Source organism: Anolis sagrei, chromosome 1 (genome assembly GCF_037176765.1).
Source record: "Anolis sagrei isolate rAnoSag1 chromosome 1, rAnoSag1.mat, whole genome shotgun sequence".
NCBI classification, from domain to species: Eukaryota; Metazoa; Chordata; class Lepidosauria; order Squamata; family Dactyloidae; genus Anolis; species Anolis sagrei.
The window spans coordinates 247,611,584-247,631,712 of NC_090021.1; the positions used below are offsets into that span (position 1 = coordinate 247,611,584).

The 20,129-nt window shown below is 40.9% G+C and overlaps 1 protein-coding gene across 1 annotated transcript; it reads right to left on the minus strand.

The window, feature by feature from the left end:
• Positions 1–10,499: 10,499 nt before the first annotated feature.
• On the minus strand, positions 10,500–19,682 carry LOC132770691 (ferritin light chain-like). The gene is made up of 3 exons (XM_060767922.2): positions 19,349–19,682; positions 16,442–16,588; positions 10,500–14,601 (listed from the first exon to the last, which is right to left on the minus strand). The coding sequence occupies exons 1-3, from the start codon at positions 19,526–19,528 to the stop codon at positions 14,104–14,106; spliced, it is 825 nt and encodes a 274-aa protein (XP_060623905.2). The 5' UTR covers positions 19,529–19,682; the 3' UTR covers positions 10,500–14,103.
• Between the last annotated feature and the right edge of the window lie 447 nt (positions 19,683–20,129).

The following is a 20,129-nucleotide window of genomic DNA, read 5'->3' on the forward strand; positions in this document are numbered from 1 at the left end:
ACACTGTCATATATCCCAGTTTAAAGCAGATAATGTGGGATTTTATTCAGCTGGGTGGAGGGCCAGTGTCTTCATATTAATAGCGAGTGAATAAAGAGTTTATGGGTATAGTATTGGGACTTTTTACAATAATAATAATAATAATAATAATAATAATTTATAATAATTCCCAAGCAACCAGAAACGACATTTATCCAGCATCTACCCATCCCCATGGATGTCGGTTAACGGAGAGTCTACTATATGTGTGTGTGTGTGTGTGTGTGAAAAAAACATCGAAGTGAAAAATCCGACTGATCTTGAAACGGTGTCCTGAATTCTAACTTCTGTGATGTTGTTTACCTCTCGCGCCTTCTGGCCCTGTTTTGAGGGCACTCTCTGCCCACCTAATCGTTGCCCCCCCCCCCCCGCGCTTTGGAAGCGACTTATTTGATTCAGTTTCACCTCCGTGTGATTTCTTGCTATTGTTATTCCTTTTAGATTTAAGTGGCATTTTTAATAAAAATGAAATGAAAATAAAAAACATATTTTGCAGTTTGTTTCGTTGTTTATTGTCTTCATCACATCGTAAAGATATTTTATAACAGTCTGTTTTACCCTCAAACCACATTGAAATCGTTTTTAAAGCTTGCTTTCTACTTCAGGGCCCTTCCACACAGACATAAAACCCAGAATAGCAAGGCAGAAAATCTCACAGAATCTACTTTGAATTGGGGGTCCTTCCACACAGCCCTATATCCCGGAATATCAAAGCAGAAAATCCTACAATATCCGAGTGTGGACTCAGATAACCTAGTTCAAAGCAGATATTGTGGGATTTTCTGCCTTGATATTCTGGGATATAGGGCTGTGTGGAAGAGCCTTAGGATATGGTATTATAATTACATATTTTATATTACATGTGATATTACTAATATAACAGTACAGTATTATAGCAATAATATTAATCATATTAATATTGTGCTATAGTAATAATATAATATATTGTGCTTACATTTTACTTGTAAGCTGCTCTGAGTCCCCTTCCGGGTGAGAAGGGCGGCATATAAATGTTGTAAATAAACAAATATCCGAGTCCACACTGCCAAATAATGTGGAGTTTTGTTCAGATGCGTGAAAGGGGCCTCGATTCCTCATCACACTGGAGCATAGATCCGCTTTAAATCCGGGTTCTGCCTCCTGCAGAATTCTGGGGTTTGTAGTTTAGTGAGGCTGTTAAAGGTTCCTCCCTAGACTACGAACTCTAGAACTCTGCGGGAAGCAGAACCCGGATTTAAAGTGGGTCCATGCTTTAGTGTGATGAAGTAGTCAATGAAGAAGAAGGGCAAAAGAAAAAGTGGTGGAAAGGAGACAGGGAAGAGTTCAAGGACAGGTGTTTTTCCTCTATGCAGCACTTTTGTTTTGAATGTAGGAGAAAGGAGACTTGAAATCGAAAGGCTGGGCGCACAAAGCATTATAATATAACCCCCCCTCACATACATTTCAACTGGATTTGTTTGGTTCTGGTTTTCCATTGGATCCGATGCGAATGATCGACATCCCGTCGCAGCCCCCCCCCCCCCCGAAATTCTCGTGGTGGTCTGCAAAAAGGCCTTCCTGGTACATTATTTAAACTGTTATGTTTATTCCTATCATGATCTGATCACCATGCTCAATATATCTCATAAGCATGGGGGTATTGGGGTAACAATACAAAAGGTTTGCTAGGGTAGACCCTCTTTCACTCAGACTCAGCCCCCCCCCCCCAGTCAAAATCCTGGCTTGTCCCCTCGGAATATAGATAACTGCTGTTTTAAAAAAGAGTAGCAAGGCGTTGTCGTTTGAAATCTCTCGTTTCTTCTCTCTCAACCCTGCAACTGCATTCGTTCTGCTCTGAAAAGAAAGCGAGTCCAGAAAGAGTACTTCATCACACTAGAGAATGAATCCACTTTAAATCCGGTTTCTGCCTCCTGCAGAATTCTGAGGTTTGTAGTTTAAGGAGGGGGCCTTTATTAGCCTCACTAAACCATAAACCTCAGAATTCTGCAGGAGGCAGAAACCGGATTTAAAGTGTATTCATTCTCTAGTGTGATGAGAGATAGCGAGGCGCTTGGACCTCCGCCTCGGTGGGAGAGGAGTGGAGTCTCCCCTTGGGACAGAGCGACACGGGATCTCACAAGCGAGCAAGCACAGGAAGGCTCACGAATCCCCCACGGGTGGGCGCGGAGGGACACGCTTCGGGGCCTCAGCCGCCCAGTGTATAAGTCGCCTCCCAGGAAGGATGTCCAAATATAAAGGCGGGGCGGGGGGCTTTATGTTCCTTGTGGCCAAAGAGGGAAAAAACAGCTTGGAATCATATGGAGGACTTGCCAAAGAGTAATTCTCCAGACACCTTCCTTTCTCCTCAAAATGAGGGTTTATTTATTTATTAATAGCTTGGGGACCCGGCTTATTTGAAAAAGGCGTTGTGTGCCAAGGTTGGTCTTTATCCGTTATTTATGTGTCTCGCAGTGGTCTCAGGAAGTTAGTGAAGGCACTGGGAGTCCCATCGTCCTCCATGGTCCATCCTCCTCCAAACTGCACCAGGATGTAGAGTGGGTCATGGGGGCTCTGTGTGCCAAGTTTGGTCTTGATCAGTCATTGGATAAAGGTCGCAGCTCTCTTGGGAAGTGAGTGAAGGTACTGCAAGTCCCATCATTTTTTGTCCTGTCAGGAGCAGTGGTCTGTGGTTGCCCAAGCGTTTTAAAGTACTACAGATTTCATAATCCGTGGTCCACCTCCCCCCAAAACCTCACCAGGACGTAAAGTGGGTCATGGGGGGTGGCCTGTGAAAGTGGCAGCCAATCAGAAAGCTGCCACATATACCTCCACATACATACATGCATACATACATACATACATACAAACATTCACTTTTATTATATATATAGATATAGATTGTGTCAGAAGCGAATTGAGAATACAATTATAACTCACAGAAAAACCACAAAGAAAGTTAAAAGCTTGGCATTGTACTAAAAGTCCTTTGACCAGAAACTGGCCACTTGGAGTGCCTCTGGTGTCACTGTGAGAGGGTCTTCCATTGTGCATGTGGCAGGGCTCAGGTTGCATTATAATAAGTGGTCTGTAGTTTGCTCTGTAGTTTGTAGTGGACTCCACTTTGTGGCCCAATTTCTTAAGGTTGGCTCTGCATGTCGTGGTACCAGAGCGCAGTCTGTTCAGTGCTTCCAAGTTGCCCAGTCTTGGTGGGAGTCTCTCATCTGCTATCAGCCATTGATTGAGGTTCTGGGTTTTAGCCTGCCACTTTTAGACTCTTGCTTGCTGAGGTGTTCCTGTGAGTATCTCTGGGGATCTTAGGAAGCTATTTCTTGATTTATTTTATTTATCCTATTTATACCCTGCCTTTCTCAGCCCCACAGGGCACTCAAGGCAGCTTACATATAGGCAACGATTCAATGCCATGTAAACAGACATACATAATAAAATAAACATATATATTCAAACAACAATTAAAAACTTATCAAACTTTAAAACACTTACTTAAATCACGTTATCCAAAATCATAATCTATGGGCAACCTGGAAGATGCCAAACAGACTGTGCCCTGGCACCACGAGATGTAGAACCTGAGCCCTACCACATGCACAATGGAAGACCTTCTTACAGCAACACCAGAGGCACTTCAGATGGCCAGCTACTGGTCAAAGGACATTTAGTATAATGCCAAGTTTTTAAAACTCTGTGTTTTTAAATATATTACAGCTGAACCCTTGGTTCACATTCTGATATGATAAATAAATATCCATGGCCATTCCAAATTGTCATTGCACTTTAAAGCGTTGGCTTGCTGGCTGGAGATGTCAATGTTTTTGCCCTTTCATTATTGGCTGCTACTTCCTAGCAGATATCAGGTGGTGCAATACTAGCTAAACAGTATAATTTCTCCAGCAGTGTAGGGTGTAGACATCCTTTGATAATCTGGCATGTCTCATTACAAGCCACATCCACTGTTTTAATGCAGTGAGATGTATTCCACACTGGGCATGCGTATTCAGCCGCAGAGTAGCAAAGTGCAAGGGCAGATGTCTTCACTGTGTCTGGTTGTGATCCCCTGGTTCAAGTGAGGATGATGGTATTCATTTATACTCAGCTTTTCTCTCAGGATTGAGACCCAGAGGAGTAGATGTGGACTAGGAGGTATTTCTAAGCCCAAACCTAAATAAACACACCAAAGCTCCAAACAAATATTTAGTAAAGGGTAACTGCACGTGATGAGGTTTCTTTATAAGTAGGTACACATTGCCTTCGAATATTTATCATAGAATTCTAGAGCTGAGACATTGAGATCAACCCCATCTCAGTTTAGGGTCTCCAACTAAATCATCCCCAACAGGTGACTGCCTAGTCTCTTCTTGAAGGCCTCCAGAGAAGGAGATCCTGTCATCTCACTAGGCAATTGGTCCCATTGCCAATTTGCTATTACTGTCAAAAGGTTCCCTCTAATGTTCAACATTGACCCTTTTTAAGTTAAAACCATTAAACCTGGTCCTCCTATTTGTACCCATAAAGTAGGCTGAACAGGGTATGTGGTTACAGCCTGTGCTGAATGGGGTTACACTCCCCTTGAAGGCAGGTTCACAGCTTGGGAGTCCTCCTGTACTCATCGCTGAGCCTGGAATCCCAGGTTTTGGTGGTGGCCGTTGGAGCTTTTGCACAATTAAAACTTTTGCGCCAGTTGCACCCATACCTTGGGAAGTCAGACTTGGCCACAGTGGTCCACACTCTCGGTACATCGAGGATAGACTACTGCAATGAACTCCATGTGAGGTTGCCTTTGAAGACTGTTCTGAAACTTCAAACAGTCCAACAAGAGGCAGCTAGGTTAATAACTGGAGCAGCATACAGGAAGCACACAACTCCCATGTTAGTCCAGCTTCACTGGCTGCCAGTTTGCTATCGAGCATAATTCAAAGTGCTGGCTTTGACCTATAATGACCTAATTTACCTGTCTGATGTACCTGTCCGAATGCATCTCCCTCAGTAAACCACCATGGAGATCAAGATCCTCTGGGGAGGCCCTGCTCTTCATCCTGCCACTGTCACAGTTGCGAGTGGCAGGGACGAATGAGAGGGCCTTCTCAGTGATTGCCCCCCTAGCTATGGAACTCCCTTCCTGGTGAGATTAAATCAGCTCCCTCCCTCCTGTCCTTCAGAAGGATAGTAAAAACCTGGCTGTGGGACCAAGCTTTTGGGACAGTGCAATAAGACAGCAATAGGAAACCTTACCATGCCAACTAGATTTGATGCGAGTGATCAAGACAGTTTTATACAGTGGATTTTAATGTTGAGATAATTTATTTTAATACTGTATGTGTATAATTTATTTATGTCCTGGCATTGAATGTTTGCAGTTTGTATGTTGTGCTTCCTAAGTATGTGAAGAAAAGCATCTGATGACATTTGAAACCTCATTGATCCCAGTAGTTAGAAGAAAACACATTATTGAAGGGACAGTTTAGTTGTATATGCCTTCAAGTTGTTTCTGAAGGGATTTTCCTGTCAAGTTCAGAAGGGTTTGCCTTTGTCTTTATCTGAGGCTGAGAGAGTATGGCTTACCCAGTTATCCTTTAGGTTTCCATGTCAGGGCATGGATTGGGACCCTGGTCTCCTGGTCATTGTCCAACGCTCAGACCACTACACCATGCTGTCTCTCAAGAGCATTTTCTATCAGATGTGAAATGGATAAGATATGGAGAGACCTTTGGCTGGCTCTTCTCAGTGAATCAAGGGCAGTTCTACCTTATGTGTAGCTTACATTGGGAAAAAATATTGTGAGATATACATAGATACACACAGAGATAGTGGTAGACTGGCCAGGGTGTCAGCTTGTCCAATGGCAAGTGGGCCCCCTAAACATATAGACCTAGAATATAGACCACAGGGAGTGTTCAAAAATATGGAAATGACAAGGCAATTGCAAGGGATATGCAGCTCAGATGTGAATCCCATTGTATTCAGTGGAATTTACTCCCATGCATATTTTGCATTGAGGTTTTTGTGAGTTGGACACAGCTCACTACTGTCCATCTAGATTGTAAACGGAAACCTGACCTGACTCATTGTGTTGGAGAAGAAAAGTATAACTGGCCATGGTGATGGGCATGCTTTGGAAAGCCAGCTCTAGATACAAGACTAACTTAAAGTGAACTTTGGCTCCCAAGCATCCATGCCTGCATAAGTGGATACAGTGAGAGTCAATGCAGAAATTGTTTCTCCAGTTTATATCCAGCTATGTAACACTTAAAGATGTATTTAGCAAAGTAGATACATAACTTCAATGCTCTTATTTCCCAACAGCATCAAGGGATACAAATATATTGTTCCACTTCTTTTCTTCTTGACTTCTGTCCATACTTGTACAGACAAAAGCAGTTAGACTATTTTACACTCAGCTTCTACAGCACACACATATCTGAATGAATAAGCCACACTCTCTTGATATTTAAAAAGTATGTACTAAACATATTGCTGACGTTGGACCATTGCATTAAAATACGGTCAAATAATAATTACTGTAAGTAACGTCAAATATCAACTGAGTTCCTTTGAATAAGCTTCCAAGTTTGCCACTTATTTACTCAATACAGATTCGAGATGTGTTATCCTTATAGTCCACTAGGAGATGCTCCTTCACTCTTCCTAAAATGATCCAGCTGAGGAACAGGTGAAATGAAAAATGGGTTTGCTTTAAACTAAGCTTGTTTTTCTCCATTACAATTTAGCATTCAGTAATATTCTGAGTAAGAGGGAACATACTGTTTCAGCTTATTTTTTTAAAAAAATATAACGTAATAGATAACATTTATTGCTCTTGTGGTTTTATATTATATGCTAATGTTTTTAAATGTTTTATGGTGTTGTTGGGCATTGAATTGTTGCTGCTGTAAACTGCCTTGAGTCACCTGCAAGCTGAGAAGGGTGATATACAAATACAGTAAATAAATAAATAAATAAATACAGTGAAATTGGGTGAACATGGTTTTTGAGAAAGTAGGAGTAAGAGGGAAGAGGAAGGGAGGATGTATGATGAACCAGTATCATAGTCATGTAAATGACTTTTTATTTACACACACACACACAATTTTTTGTTGTTGTTCTTTAGGTGGTAAGGTTGTTTATGTTATTTGTCAATAAAAATGAACTTAAATAAATAAATAAATAACATTTAGAAATGGCAAATTCTTTCATATTTTGGATGCAGAGAACTTGATGCTCAAAAATGATAACATTTGGGGAAACAAGCTTGAAACAAGGGTTAAACCTTTGTGCCAGCTGAACTGCTGACCTGAAGACCTGAAGGTTGGCAGTTCGAATCCGCGAGATGGGATGGGTTCCCATCTGTCAACCCCAACTTCCCATACGGGGACATGAGAGAAGCCTCCCGCAGGATGGTAACATGTCTGGGCATCCTCTGGGCAACATTCTTGCAGATGGCCCGTTCTCTCACACCAGTAGTGACTTGTCTCAGGCCACTTCTGACATGATTTAAAAAACTATATCACTAAGTGTTATGGATACCTCTTTCAATTCTCTTGGGGTGCTTCCAGACCACCAAAATCTATATTTTAAATAGGGGGTAAAACAAATCCCGGAACCTGACTGCAGGTTCCCACACATACCCGTCAGTCCTGGGATTGGGTCCCCCACTGTCCTCACAGACTTCCTCTGTATCAGAACAAGATGGAAGGTGTGTGTGTATATATACACTCCATTATGTGCTGGACTGTGTATGCGCACATGTGAATAGCTTAATTTAAATATAAACAGATTTGTAACTATGCATATGAGGTTTAGCACATAACTGAGTGAATTAAAAAAAAACTTTCTGCCGGATTTCTCTCTTCCCTCAATTGTTTAGTCAAGCTGTGTTTAATGTTATAAAGTTTAAAATAAAGAGTTTTAGAGAGTTCTAATTGTTCTCTGTTCATGCTTTCTTTAAAGCAACTGTGTGCTCATTTCACACCTCTATCAGCTGATCAGCTGTTTCGGGCTCTAAAAAGTGGATATATCCTAGAGCAGTCTCTACAAGGGGGAGAGAAGGAAATCATATATGCATTTTCTGGCTGGAAGTGGCAGCAAATCAGCAAGGATTTACCATTAGCGTCATGTAGTGACCCCCCCCCCTTTTAACTCATTAACTTCCACATTTTAGGTGCTCTTTAGAAGGGCCTTCAACTGCTTGGAGGGGATTGCCTTTGCTTTTCTCTGAGGCTGAGAAAATGCCCAAAGCCATTCAGTGGGTTTCCATGACAAGTAGGGAAATGAACTCTGGTCACCAGAATTGTTCATACTACTACACCATGCTGATTCTCAGCTGTTAATATCTTCTATGAAAGGTCTATGTGCTAAATGTTACTGGGTAAGGAGGGTTATTGGATAGACAAGCAAACCAGAAAGTATATTCTTTATTAATCCCATTAGTATACTATGCTTCTCCAAGGTGCTCTGAGGTTTCCTATTTTGACTTTTTTCTTGCAATAATTATGTAACATTCAAAAGATTGTGCACAGAATAGACTCAAAGTCATAAAGGGGTCCTCTATATAGTGGATATGATGCTATGATACTGGACACAATTTATAAAATTTGACTTTTCACATGTAGTGTACATACACACACACACACACACAGTATATGATACTATGGTATTATACATTTTATTTCATGAAGATTCTAGTATATCACTGAAGAACCTACAGGAAGGAAGGGAACTGAGAAATATTATGAATTTGTCATTATTCATCAATTATTTCAAGTTCATCTCATGGCATTGCCAACTAGGAGTCTAGTATTTATAAAGTTTCATGTATGTATGTATGTATGTATGTGTATATGTGTACATATATATGTGTATGTGTGTGTGTGTGTGTTATCTCATCAAATGTCATTATTTGCCATATTACTCTCTCCCATATGAATGTACTACTTACATTTTTGAGACATGTATACGTTAAGGTTTTTAATGTCACAGGGCATGTTTTGGAATGGAAATAGTATTTAAAGCTGGAATCATTATCAATAATTGAATCTCATAAAGTATTATGGGCAAATGTAAAAAAAAATTCAAATGATGCGTAAAATTTGACCCATTTCAATCAATCTAGTTTAGAATGGAGTGAATTTCATCTGGGAGGAATAAATATATTTAAACAGGTTTTTTATTTAAAAAATCAAATGTATTTTGTGCAGTACATCAAATTAAATATTTCTTCCCATAGAATCTTCTTAGTGATGGTTATATCCAAGTATCATAATTGTATGTTAAATAGGGTGTGATTGTACTCTCATGAAATAGGCTTTTTTCTTCTTAAAATGTTATTTTAAAATATTAAGTTAAGAAACTGAAAGCTAGCTAGGCTTAATGTACTTCTGAGTCTTTAATGTACTTCTACCTTTTAGTGTCCCTGGGCTTGAAAGTGATATGCCCCTGATGGTGTGCTATCAAACCTCCCCCACCCGCATTTATATTCATATATTCCAGCTGCTTTGGGGAGAAAATGTAGCATATCTACAACAACCCTTTTAATACAGTCACTCAAATGTTTGATAATCTCAGACTTAATACAGGGTGGATTCTCTTTGGAGAACTAGTGGTACAGGCAAGATGCTTAAGAAGTTGATGGAAATGGTGTGAAAGTCCATTAATGTTTTGGTCTTCTTATAGATTGCCATGTGTTTATTGTTTTCTATGGCACTGAATTTTCACCTATGTGCAAATGCTGCTCAGAGTCCCCTTTGGGGTAAGAAGAGCAGGATATAAATATGGTAAATAAATGATGTAGTGGTTTAAGTGTTGGATTAGGACTCCAGGTTTGGATGTCCACTTAGCCATGAAAACCCATTGGGTGACCTAGAGCAAGTTGCACTCTTTCTCAGCCTCCGAGGAAAACAGTGCCCAGTGCCCTCTGAGCAAATCATGCCAAGAAAATCCCACGATAGGTTTGCCTTAGTGCTGCTAAATCAGAAACAACTTCAAGGCACACAATAATAGTGAAAAAAGTGAAGTGAAATTTGTTAAGTTTTTTTTCTTTGTATTTCCAAACAACCAGCCAAAGTAATTTACTTCAATATGATTTGCTATTATCTGCATTCCCATGTTTCCACAGTAGTTCTTTGTATCTTTTGCAGATATGGAATTGCTATTGTACAGATCCCTGGTTTGGAACAGGGAATACCAATTGGCACACCACAACAATCTGTTTTTATTCCAGACTGGGTGTTTGCCAAGATCTGCACAAGGTCTGTCTTATCCTATTTTATTCCACCTTTCTCTTTGTAGAAAATTCAAGGCCAGATTTGATGTGATAGACAGGGTACCTATTTGGCCAGCTCACAGTAAAAATGCTGACCTTCACCCACCTATAGTACTCCAAATGTGTTAGATTATATTTTAGTGAGCAGTGATGAGCACTAGGTTAAAAAATTACATCTTCTCAAATTCATTCTAAATAATTGCAGATCCACACAAGAATGCTTTATTTCAGATATACATTTTTGGCATTATTATTTTCATAGCAAGCATATTAATGCAGTTAAAAGAATCTCCTGTCAAAAGGCCATCATATAACAAAACTTTCTGGAATAAAATCAGATATATTACAAAATAATATTTTGTTAAAAATTATTTCCAGCACAGCAAACATAAAAAACCTAACATCCAATAGATTTCAGAATAAAGAAAAACTAAATTGTTATTTGTGTTCCTTGCTCAAGATTGCCTAATGTTTGGTTACACAAAGGATGTATGAATAAACAAGTAACAGGCTACATTTAAAGAGTTACTTTGGCAACTAGATACTTTTTGTACTAACAAGCTAGAACAGTGATGCCTTTTTGTGTGCTAATTTATGTTGCTCTTGTAATTTGATACTTTTTAGAGTCATGCAATAAGGTTTCTATTTGTTACTCATGAGTGGCTATGTTCTGCCTAAGGATGCATCTACCCTGTAGATTTAATGTAGTTTGACACCGCTTTCATTGCTGTAGCTCAGTGCTATGGAATCTTGGAATTTTTAGTTTTGTGAGGAACCAATACTCTTTGATAGAGAAAAATGTGTAAAGACCTTGTAAACTGCAACTCCCATGATTCCACAGAATTGAGCCATGACAGTTTAAGTGGTTGAAACTACAATAATTCTACAGTGTGGATGTACCCTAGGTCTGAACAAAGGGAGGACTAAGAAGCATAACATGGGTGACTAACAATGTGACCCATCTTCTGAGTTGTGCAGTTACCGGAATACAAGGAAGAAACAACAACGGGTTATGGGTGAAGAAAAGGGGAAAAATGTAACCACTTTTTAAAGGGAAAAGAATTAAAATTAGTCCTATTACTCTATTTCCCTCTATTCTTCCAAATGAAAGATTTTGCTGCCGCTGCCAGAAAGTATTCGCATGGGACTGGGCTGGGGGCTGTCTTGTCTGGCTGGCTGCTTTAAACAACAGCACAGAGTGTTTACTTGGACATGACCTGTGAGAGAATTTATGGGTGAAAGGAGTGTTTCTCTGCACACTGGATGGTTTAGGCTAGAGGTTTAGGCTAGAGATTGTGAGCAAGGAACATCAAGATGATGAGAAGCATTGAATCCATGTTTGCTTCTGCACATCCACCCAAGGCATCTCTGAGGATTTCAGGGACTGCTGCATATTCTACTTGCCTATGCAGGTGAAATTGGCAAGGGAAGATTGCTCGGGCAGAGTAGCCCACTAAAAATTATTATGATCCAAGGGTCAGGGTGAAGTACAGAGCATTCTCTTGTTTGGGTTGTTGTAAGTTTTTCGGGTTGTATGGCCTGTTCTAGAAGCATTCTCTCCTGACGTTTCACCTGCATCTGTGACAGGCATCCTCAGAGTCTGTGAGGTCTGTTGGAAACTCAAAACCACAGATGCAGGTGGAACGCCAGGAGAGAATGCTTCTAGAACATGGCCATATAGCCTGAAAAACCTACAACAACCCAATGATTTCGGCCATGAAAGCTTTCGACAGTATATTTTCTTGTTTGGTTCAATGCTAACAAATAATACAGCAAGTTACTTTCTGGACTGAGGTAATAATAAGATGAAAGTAATGATCTGTTGGGTAATGAAAATAAAATACGTATTTTACATTTTGTGAATAATAGCTTGGTTCACTGCAGTTCTTCTGCAAATGGAAATGGCCATAATCTGAAGTGGAAGGTATTTTTGATAATTCTCCATTCTTCACCTTCCATGCTTCCCCAGGCTTTGTGAACATGTTTGGGTAGATGAAGGGCTACAAGGCAGTGCCATCACTAGGACTGGTAGGGTAAATAATGGTGTCACCTCCAAGCAGGCAGCCACCCCACCTGTGGGTGGGACACACCAGTAGAAAGAAAAATCTGGTCTTGATTGCCTCCCACTACACCCACAGCAAAGACAGGAATGGAAGGGGTCCTCCAGGTGGGGGAGGGAGGGTTGCAGAAAGGAAGGTGGATACAAACACCCAGACTTTATACCAATGGAATCTGGACTGAGATAGTCCATTGCTCAAATAGGAAATCTTGATGTGCTGAGTCCTCTTTTCCTCCCATGCTTGGGATATAAAACTGTGGGGACAGGGGAAGGAGTGATGGAAAATAGTGGCAGCAGCTGGGCTGCAATGCTCATCATCCATCCCCATTCTCCTACTTGTCTCGCTGCCCTCCATATCAGCCCAGCTGCATAGCATACCACTGCCCACCTTGGCTTCCCCCCACTGCCTTATACTTTCTTCTGGGGGGGGGGGGGAAGCAGGACTCCATCTCTCCCTTTCCTGGTCTAACTGGACCTGGAAGGGGTCACTGAGCAGCAGTAGCTTTACCTCATCCCCAGAGTTAGCTGCAGCAGATGGCATCCTGGCCAGTGGATAGGGAGAAGCTGGGGAATCTTGAGATAGATGGTGAGAAAATGCCTCATGAGGTGTGACCCCCCCCCCCCACAGACGGTGTCATCCACTGATGTCCACACACTTCACACCCTAATACCACTGCTGTAGGGGAAATGTCTTCTTCACATTCCATAATGGGGAACATTTGAAGGGTTCTCTCACTTCAAACTTATGTGTTGCCCAGTTTAGAAACTGTCCCATCTAGAAGCTGTTTTAAAATCATTTCTGCAAGATCATAGCATGGACTCCTTCAGGGGAAGACCTTTTGCATCCGAAGATATGACTACAGTCCCTGGAAGCTTTTGATGGAACTGCAAGACTTTAGGCTCCTTCAGTTGGGCCAGTTAGTTTCAAAAATGTGTTGTTAGTCTATTCCTGGATTTCACACCTGGTAATAGTTCTTCTTGCTCCTGCATCTAGTCATATGCTAAGTATACCAGGGTTTCTTTTACTCTGTCTTTCCTGCTACCAGCACTAGGTGTGGTTAGCTATGGACTGAGCAGTTTCCTTCCTCCTCATGTTTTATCTATGAACTTAACATGTCTCCCCTTCCCTCATGCTCCTCTCCAATATTCATGTTCCTGGACTCACACATTTAAGTTTATTCACGAGAAATGATTTGGGACAAGGGATATATCTTCTGAATAGTTTTTAAAATCCCTGAAAGTAAAGGTACAAATCCCTAGGCCTTTGCCAAGTTTAGAAAAGCCCCCCCCCCCCATCTTCTATATATTTAAACATCACTACCTCACTGAAAACTGCAGATGTGTAGATTAGCTACTACATAGCACCTCTCAACTGCTGTATTGTACCTCATCCCCCAATTTGTAGGACAGACTAGAAATACTAGAAATACTGTGCTGTAGATTGAAAATATGGAAGCAAGGAATGCGTCTGGGTAGTTCTGAGTAGTTAATAGAGTAACAGGACAAGATTTTGTGGATGATCAACAAGACAAGGCTTTAAATAACCTTTTAAACACGGCAGAAGCAATGAACTAATAAATGACTACATTGTGATTTTACAGTGAACATGTTGGTGAGGATTCTATTTTCATACTAACTGCACAATCATCAACAGACACTCAATACTAGAGCAGTTTAGTGATGTATGCATATTGTATAAGTGCTCAATGATGGTGTGTGTGAGAGAGTGCCTGGTGTCAAAATCTCACCCAATTTAATACCATTTATGGTTCTGTCTTCTATCTGCCTCCCGCAAACCTTTCCACCGAGGCTGAGAAGTGAAGCAGTACAGGTCTGCATGTTTCAGCCTTACATTATTCCTTTGCCATGGGAATTCCTCTTGTAGCAGATGTAGCTCCCTTGAAGCTCCTATACATTTCTGAACTGGCACACAGAAACTGCAGCAAGTTTCCAATTCAGTCCCAATCTTGAGTTCTTTTTGCAAGCGGTCTATAAGGTAGTTTTCAAGGTCACCTCTTCCATCTTGAGCGCTCCTAAGCCTATGAGCATTGGTAAGTAGATCTCCTGCCATCTTGATTCTTGTCATCTTGGGTCTGAGGAACTCCTTCTTGATTGTACTTGCAGTGTGAGGATCTCCATACTTGATACATAGAGCATACAGCTCTTCAAAATAGCCTGCCACCGTCTTCCATTGTAATAGAGCAACTTCTAGGGCTGGTGACACACCATTTATGAGTATATTGGGTGGTTTCTGGAATCACAAAGGATAGAACAAAGGTTGCAAATCAGAAAGGATGCAAATAATCAATGCTACAACTGTTTCCAGCATATCTTTAAGTCCTTGTATTGCAGACCTCTTATCTCTGTCTTCTAATCAATTTTTAAAAAAAGTTAAGGTGTGGTAGACAACATATGGGAAAGCCAGAATTTGCTTTGCATCAACTTCCATTAGTGGAAGGTTGGGTAAACGTTGGCCTCCAGTTTCCAGCAATCCAGCATGGTCAGGAATAAGGGACTGTGAGAACTGAAGTCCAAAACTAATGGAGAAGTGGTATTATCTTTTGTGTATATGGGGGTCTTAGACATGTTTCTGAAGAACTAGTGTGAGTTACATACTTCTTACAGTGTACTGTCAATTGCATAAATCTTGAATAAGGTTGTAGCAACTCATACTATTACAAAGCTGAATAAAGTTACATATATACAGCACATCTATGTGGATTTTTAAAAAGTGGAGAAATCCTGTATACTTTATCTTGAGCTCCTTGGAGAAAAGATGTGATACAAACACATGGAATGATCCTTTTGATTGAGGAAAATAATCTCACTTACAGTAGGATAATTGCAACTGGTGCTTAAATTAATTAAATACCAAAGGGAGCTTAGCTAAATTCTTTTAAAATATGATGAGTTTTCATAGGGCGAAGAAAGAGCATAAAATAAATTATATCAGAGCAGAAATATAATTTTTAGAACATTCTACCTCCGGCTTTATAACACTATGTGTATATGGACATATACACAGATGCCTGTAACTTTCTGGTTATCAGTGGTGGGGAGAGCAGCAAGTGCAGTAAGACAGGTGAGTAAATGGTGTTCCCTTTAATTTCCTCATCCAGACATAAAACTTCAGATATTATAACAGAAGAAAAGTGAAATAATTATTGTTAAAATAAAATTTCTTCCAGGGTATCAAATAATTGGTATTCTTTAAATACTGATCCAGCATACAACCTGCATTACAAGGCATTCCATTTGACAGTTATCTCAAATATGTAGTTGACTTATATTTCCTATGATAATTATTTTAGATGTGCCCTTATTCCTATGTTATAATTACAATAATAATAATAATAATAATAATAATAATAATAATGGGATCTGCATGCATTATTCGCCGATACACCACATAGTCCTAGACACTTGGGAAGTGTCCAACGTGTGATCCAATACAACAGCCAGCAGAATAATCTTGTCTGCTGTGGATTCATCTTGTTGTGTTTCAAATATAATAATAATAATAATAATAATAATAATAATAATAATAACTTTTATTTTATTTGTATACCATTCTATCTCCCCAAGGGGACTCATGGCAGTTTCCAGCATAGGTCAAACATTGCAATTACAGACATAAAATATGCAAATAATCATTATAAACAAAGACATAATACTATAAAACAGCCATACATATTTACAATTAAAAACCAGTTCAGTGCTAATTCCATCAGGCAAATTCAGTTTCCTATGGCCAAGATTCGAGAGTGGGCCTCAATAACTATTTGAGGGCTAGGCTAATATAACAAGGTAAACTAGGGCCAGGGGAGTGAATAAAGTGCAAGCATGATCCTGCATGATGGTCAGGGTGCAACCTGGAGCTATTTATTTCCAAGGCCTGAGGCACAGATATGAGAGGGCTGGGCCAATGGGAGACATAGGGCCTGGGAAGTGGGTAAAGTGCAGAACAGGGGCTTAACTAATGGTCAAGGTAGTGGCCATGACACCACACTGGCTTTCAAAAGGGAATAACCCTCTTAAAATGTCATGAAGTATAAAGTTTAATGTAATGACAACAAACTCTTGTGACTCACCTGGATTACTTTGGTGCAGTATGCGCCTCCCCTGACATTCTGGTAATGTATCAAAGCTTCTGCTGCCTCCCTTTCTTCCTTTGCCCGGTCCAGGAAAAATGTTGAGATATTTGGTAAAGCCATATCAGAATGGTCAAATGTCTCGCCCTATTACAGCAAAGAAAACACCACTAAGTTTAGATACATGTGCCTTCAAGTGTTCCCTTAGCAACACTTTTCAGCAGGAGTAAGAGGAAGAACATTTCGAGCAAAATAATTACAGAATCTGCTTTTTTAATGTAAGTAAACATAATGCTTTATATCAGGTTTCTTCCATATTGTGCATGTGTGTTTGTGTATTGTGGGAAATTACAACAAATATTGTAAATTATGCAAAAATAATTGCTTGATCCAGCTGTAATTATGGCCAATAGTTATTTCCAGAATATATTTCATTATCCCAAATGGTTTGGAATTGATTTTGAAATTTAGATAAATATGGTAAAAATACAGCATATTTTATGAATATCTCACAAGTTTTTCCCCCAAAGAATGAAAGTAATACAGAATAATAGAAAGTTAGGAAATACAGTTTGAATAGAGACCAGATAGTTGCTATTATGGAATCCAAGTGGAAAAGGACGGATCACAGGAAAAGAACTATGTTACTATTACTAAACCAGGTCTGTCTTTTGGTATATTCAGTCTTATATGGTTTCTGGATTCTTGCTTATTGATAGCAATGTGACTTGGTCTAGAACTACTGGGAGAAAAGACCACTATGTCCCTTCCCTATGGTAAGAATTTGGCCTTGGACTACTTTTATTTTCCATTTCCCCAGTTCTTCAGTCCAGCATCACAACTATTTTCTCCCTTTTCAGGCTTTCTTGCTTCTTGAACTGCCCACGCTTTGTATCTCTGTGATTGACTTGGAGGAAGCCTACCTTATTTATTTATTTATTTATTTATTTATCTATCACATTTATCCCACCATTTCAACCCGAAGGCAACTCAGGGTGGCGTACAGATTGACAACAATTAAATGCCACAACTGACATACATATCAATTAAAAACAGTTAATATCGCATAATAAAAATCCATATAAAACTACTTAAAACTATAATGATCAATGTCCACCAGTTCAACGCCTTATCAATTTACATAGTCTAAGCCATCTATCCTAGACCTCACCCTCCTTGCCTCCAGCTTCTACCCACTATCTGACTAATATATCTACATCTACCCTATAGTATATTCTGTGAGTGGGAATCTTGCAGGCCTCCAGGTATTGCTGGACTGCAATTTCTAGCAGCCTTAGCTGGCATAGTGGGGAAAGCTGGTGTGCACTGCTCTATAATATTTTGAAGGGTTGTGATTCTTACCTGTCTTCTTGGCCCTTTTTATAATGTTCTACAAACATGCTTTTCATTTTCTTTGTGAAAATTTCACACCTTTCTCACAAAACTTTCAATAACATGACATTATTAATACCTTAAGGTGGAAAATCCAGTTGTTTTCCAGACATTTAGGATTATTTACAGTACCATACTTAGTGACAACTATGATACGATTGCTACAAGGATAACCTCCCCCCTCCCATCGACTTCACAGTTGGCAAAGAAGTGTGGCTCAGTTTGTATCAGGCCAAAACAAAAACAAATAATTTCAGTCTAGGCCTCCTAAAGCAGAATGTGTTTGCAGTATAACCCGCAACATGGTAACCAAAATGGTTTTTATTTGTTTATTTTACTATCAATTGCTTAGTTAATGATACTAAGTTAAGCATACTTAAGAAACAACTAAGTAATCTCTCCTCACACAACACCATGAACCTCTCACACATATCAGGATTTCATAGCATTGAGTGTTATGGCTCAGTGCTATGAAATCCTGGAAGCTGTAGTTTTCCCTTCTCCCTGTAGTTTTAGCCTTCTCTGCCAAAAATGCTGAAGCCTCACCAAACTACAAATCTCAGGAAGGATGGTAAAACATTTGGGCATCCCCTGGGCAACGTCTTGCAGACGGCCAATTCTCTCACTCCAGAAGTGGCACGAAAAAAACTACCACAGTACAATGCTATGGGATCCTGGGATGTATAGTTTATTTATTTATTTATAGCATTTATATTCCATCCTTCTCACCTCTGAGGAGGAACTCAAGATGGCTTACAACAGGCAACCATCTGTGGTGAAACAGTGCATTAGAAATTTGTTGAGGCCACAGCACTATTGGGTTGAGAAGGGTAAAGAACTACAACCCTATGATCCCAAAAGACTAATCCTTGGCTGGAAGAAGCAAAGACCACCAGCATTGAAGCGATGCTCCTCTGCCATCAACTCTGCTGGACTGGTCACTTCCGAATGCCCGATCACCATCTCCCAAAGCAGTTACTCTACTCCCAACTCAAGAACGGAAATGAAATATTGATGGACAGGAAAAGAGATTTAAAGATGAGCTTAAAGCCAACCTTAAAACCCGTGCAATAGACACAGAGAACTGGGAAGCCCTGGGCCTTGTGTGCTCTAACTGGAGGTCAGCTGTGATCAGCAGTGCTGCAGAATTCAAAGAGGCAGGAATGGAGGGCGAAAGGGAGAAATGTGCCAAGAGGAAGGCATGTCAAGCCAACCCTGATGGGGTCTGCCTCACTGCAGGAGAAGATGCAGATCAAGAATAGGGCTCCACAGCCACCTACTGACCCACCGCCAAGACACCACATCTGGAAGACCATCATCCTCCAGCTACGAGGGATCGCCTAAGTAAGCAAGACTTGGCAATTAAGGTGTTGTCAAATTGCATTCACTCTCCGGAAAGGCGGGAGCAGAACAGCAAGGCTGCAAAGCAGAGGGCAAAGAAGAGGGAGAGGGCGCGAGAGGGCGCGCGCCAGCCAGGGCGCCTTTGCTCCAAACCCGGGCGGCGCGCGCCTTTACCAGCATCTGGAAGAGGTAGGCTCCCTCCAGGAGGGCGCTGCTGAGCCCGCACAGGCCTTCTTCCACCACGGGAGGGAAGTTCTGCTTCACCAACTTGCCCAGCGCCCGGGCCTGCTGCTGCCGGTGGACGGTGCAGAAGGGCAGCCCGCTCTTGAGACGCTTGGGGTTCGGCTCCGCCATGGCGCACGCCCTCACCTCGAAAGCACAATGGCTTGGCTGCTCCCTAAGCCACTAAGCAGCTCAGCCAGCTCTGGGACCTGTGTGTCTTCATTTAAAGCGAGCCCAGACCTCAGAGAAGAGGCAAAGCGCGCCCTCGACCTTTGCGCGCTGCTCTCTCTCTCTCTATATATATGTCTACCCATCTCTCAGCCCCGTCCAGGTGGAGAGGCGGTGCTTGGCAGCTGGCACTCACCTGGCCGCAAGCATTTCCTCAAAGAAGGCGCTTTCGTGCTGTCAGACCCAAGAGGCCCTTGACAGCCTCCCCCTCGGGCTTGGGAAGGCCCCTTGGGAGATGCCTTTTGCTTGTCGCTTCCGAGTCTTCACCTCTCTCTCTCCTCATACCTTTCTAAATCCACCATCCAGATTTGTTGCCAGTACTGTGCTTTTTTTTAACCTGACTTTCTTAAAAAAAAAAGTTCACTTTTGAATGCCTGCCTGCCAAAACGTTGTGATGAATTCACAATGAAAGGTTTCCTGGAGCTGAATATTAAGATTCAGGGCCCTTCCAGACAGGCCCTCTATCCCAGTATCCGATCCACGGTTTTCTGTTTTAAACCGGATT

Bases quoted from the DNA above. Each gene is read 5' to 3' on its own strand.
- LOC132770691 (XM_060767922.2), bottom strand. From the start codon at position 19,528: ATGGCGGAGCCGAACCCCAAGCGTCTCAAGAGCGGGCTGCCCTTCTGC. The intron at 16,589-19,348 runs GTAAAGGCGCGC...TTGCTGTAATAG, and splicing joins CCTACCTCTTCCAGATGCTG to GGCGAGACATTTGACCATTC. The intron at 14,602-16,441 runs GTGAGTCACAAG...TTGTGATTCCAG, and splicing joins ACTGCACCAAAGTAATCCAG to AAACCACCCAATATACTCAT.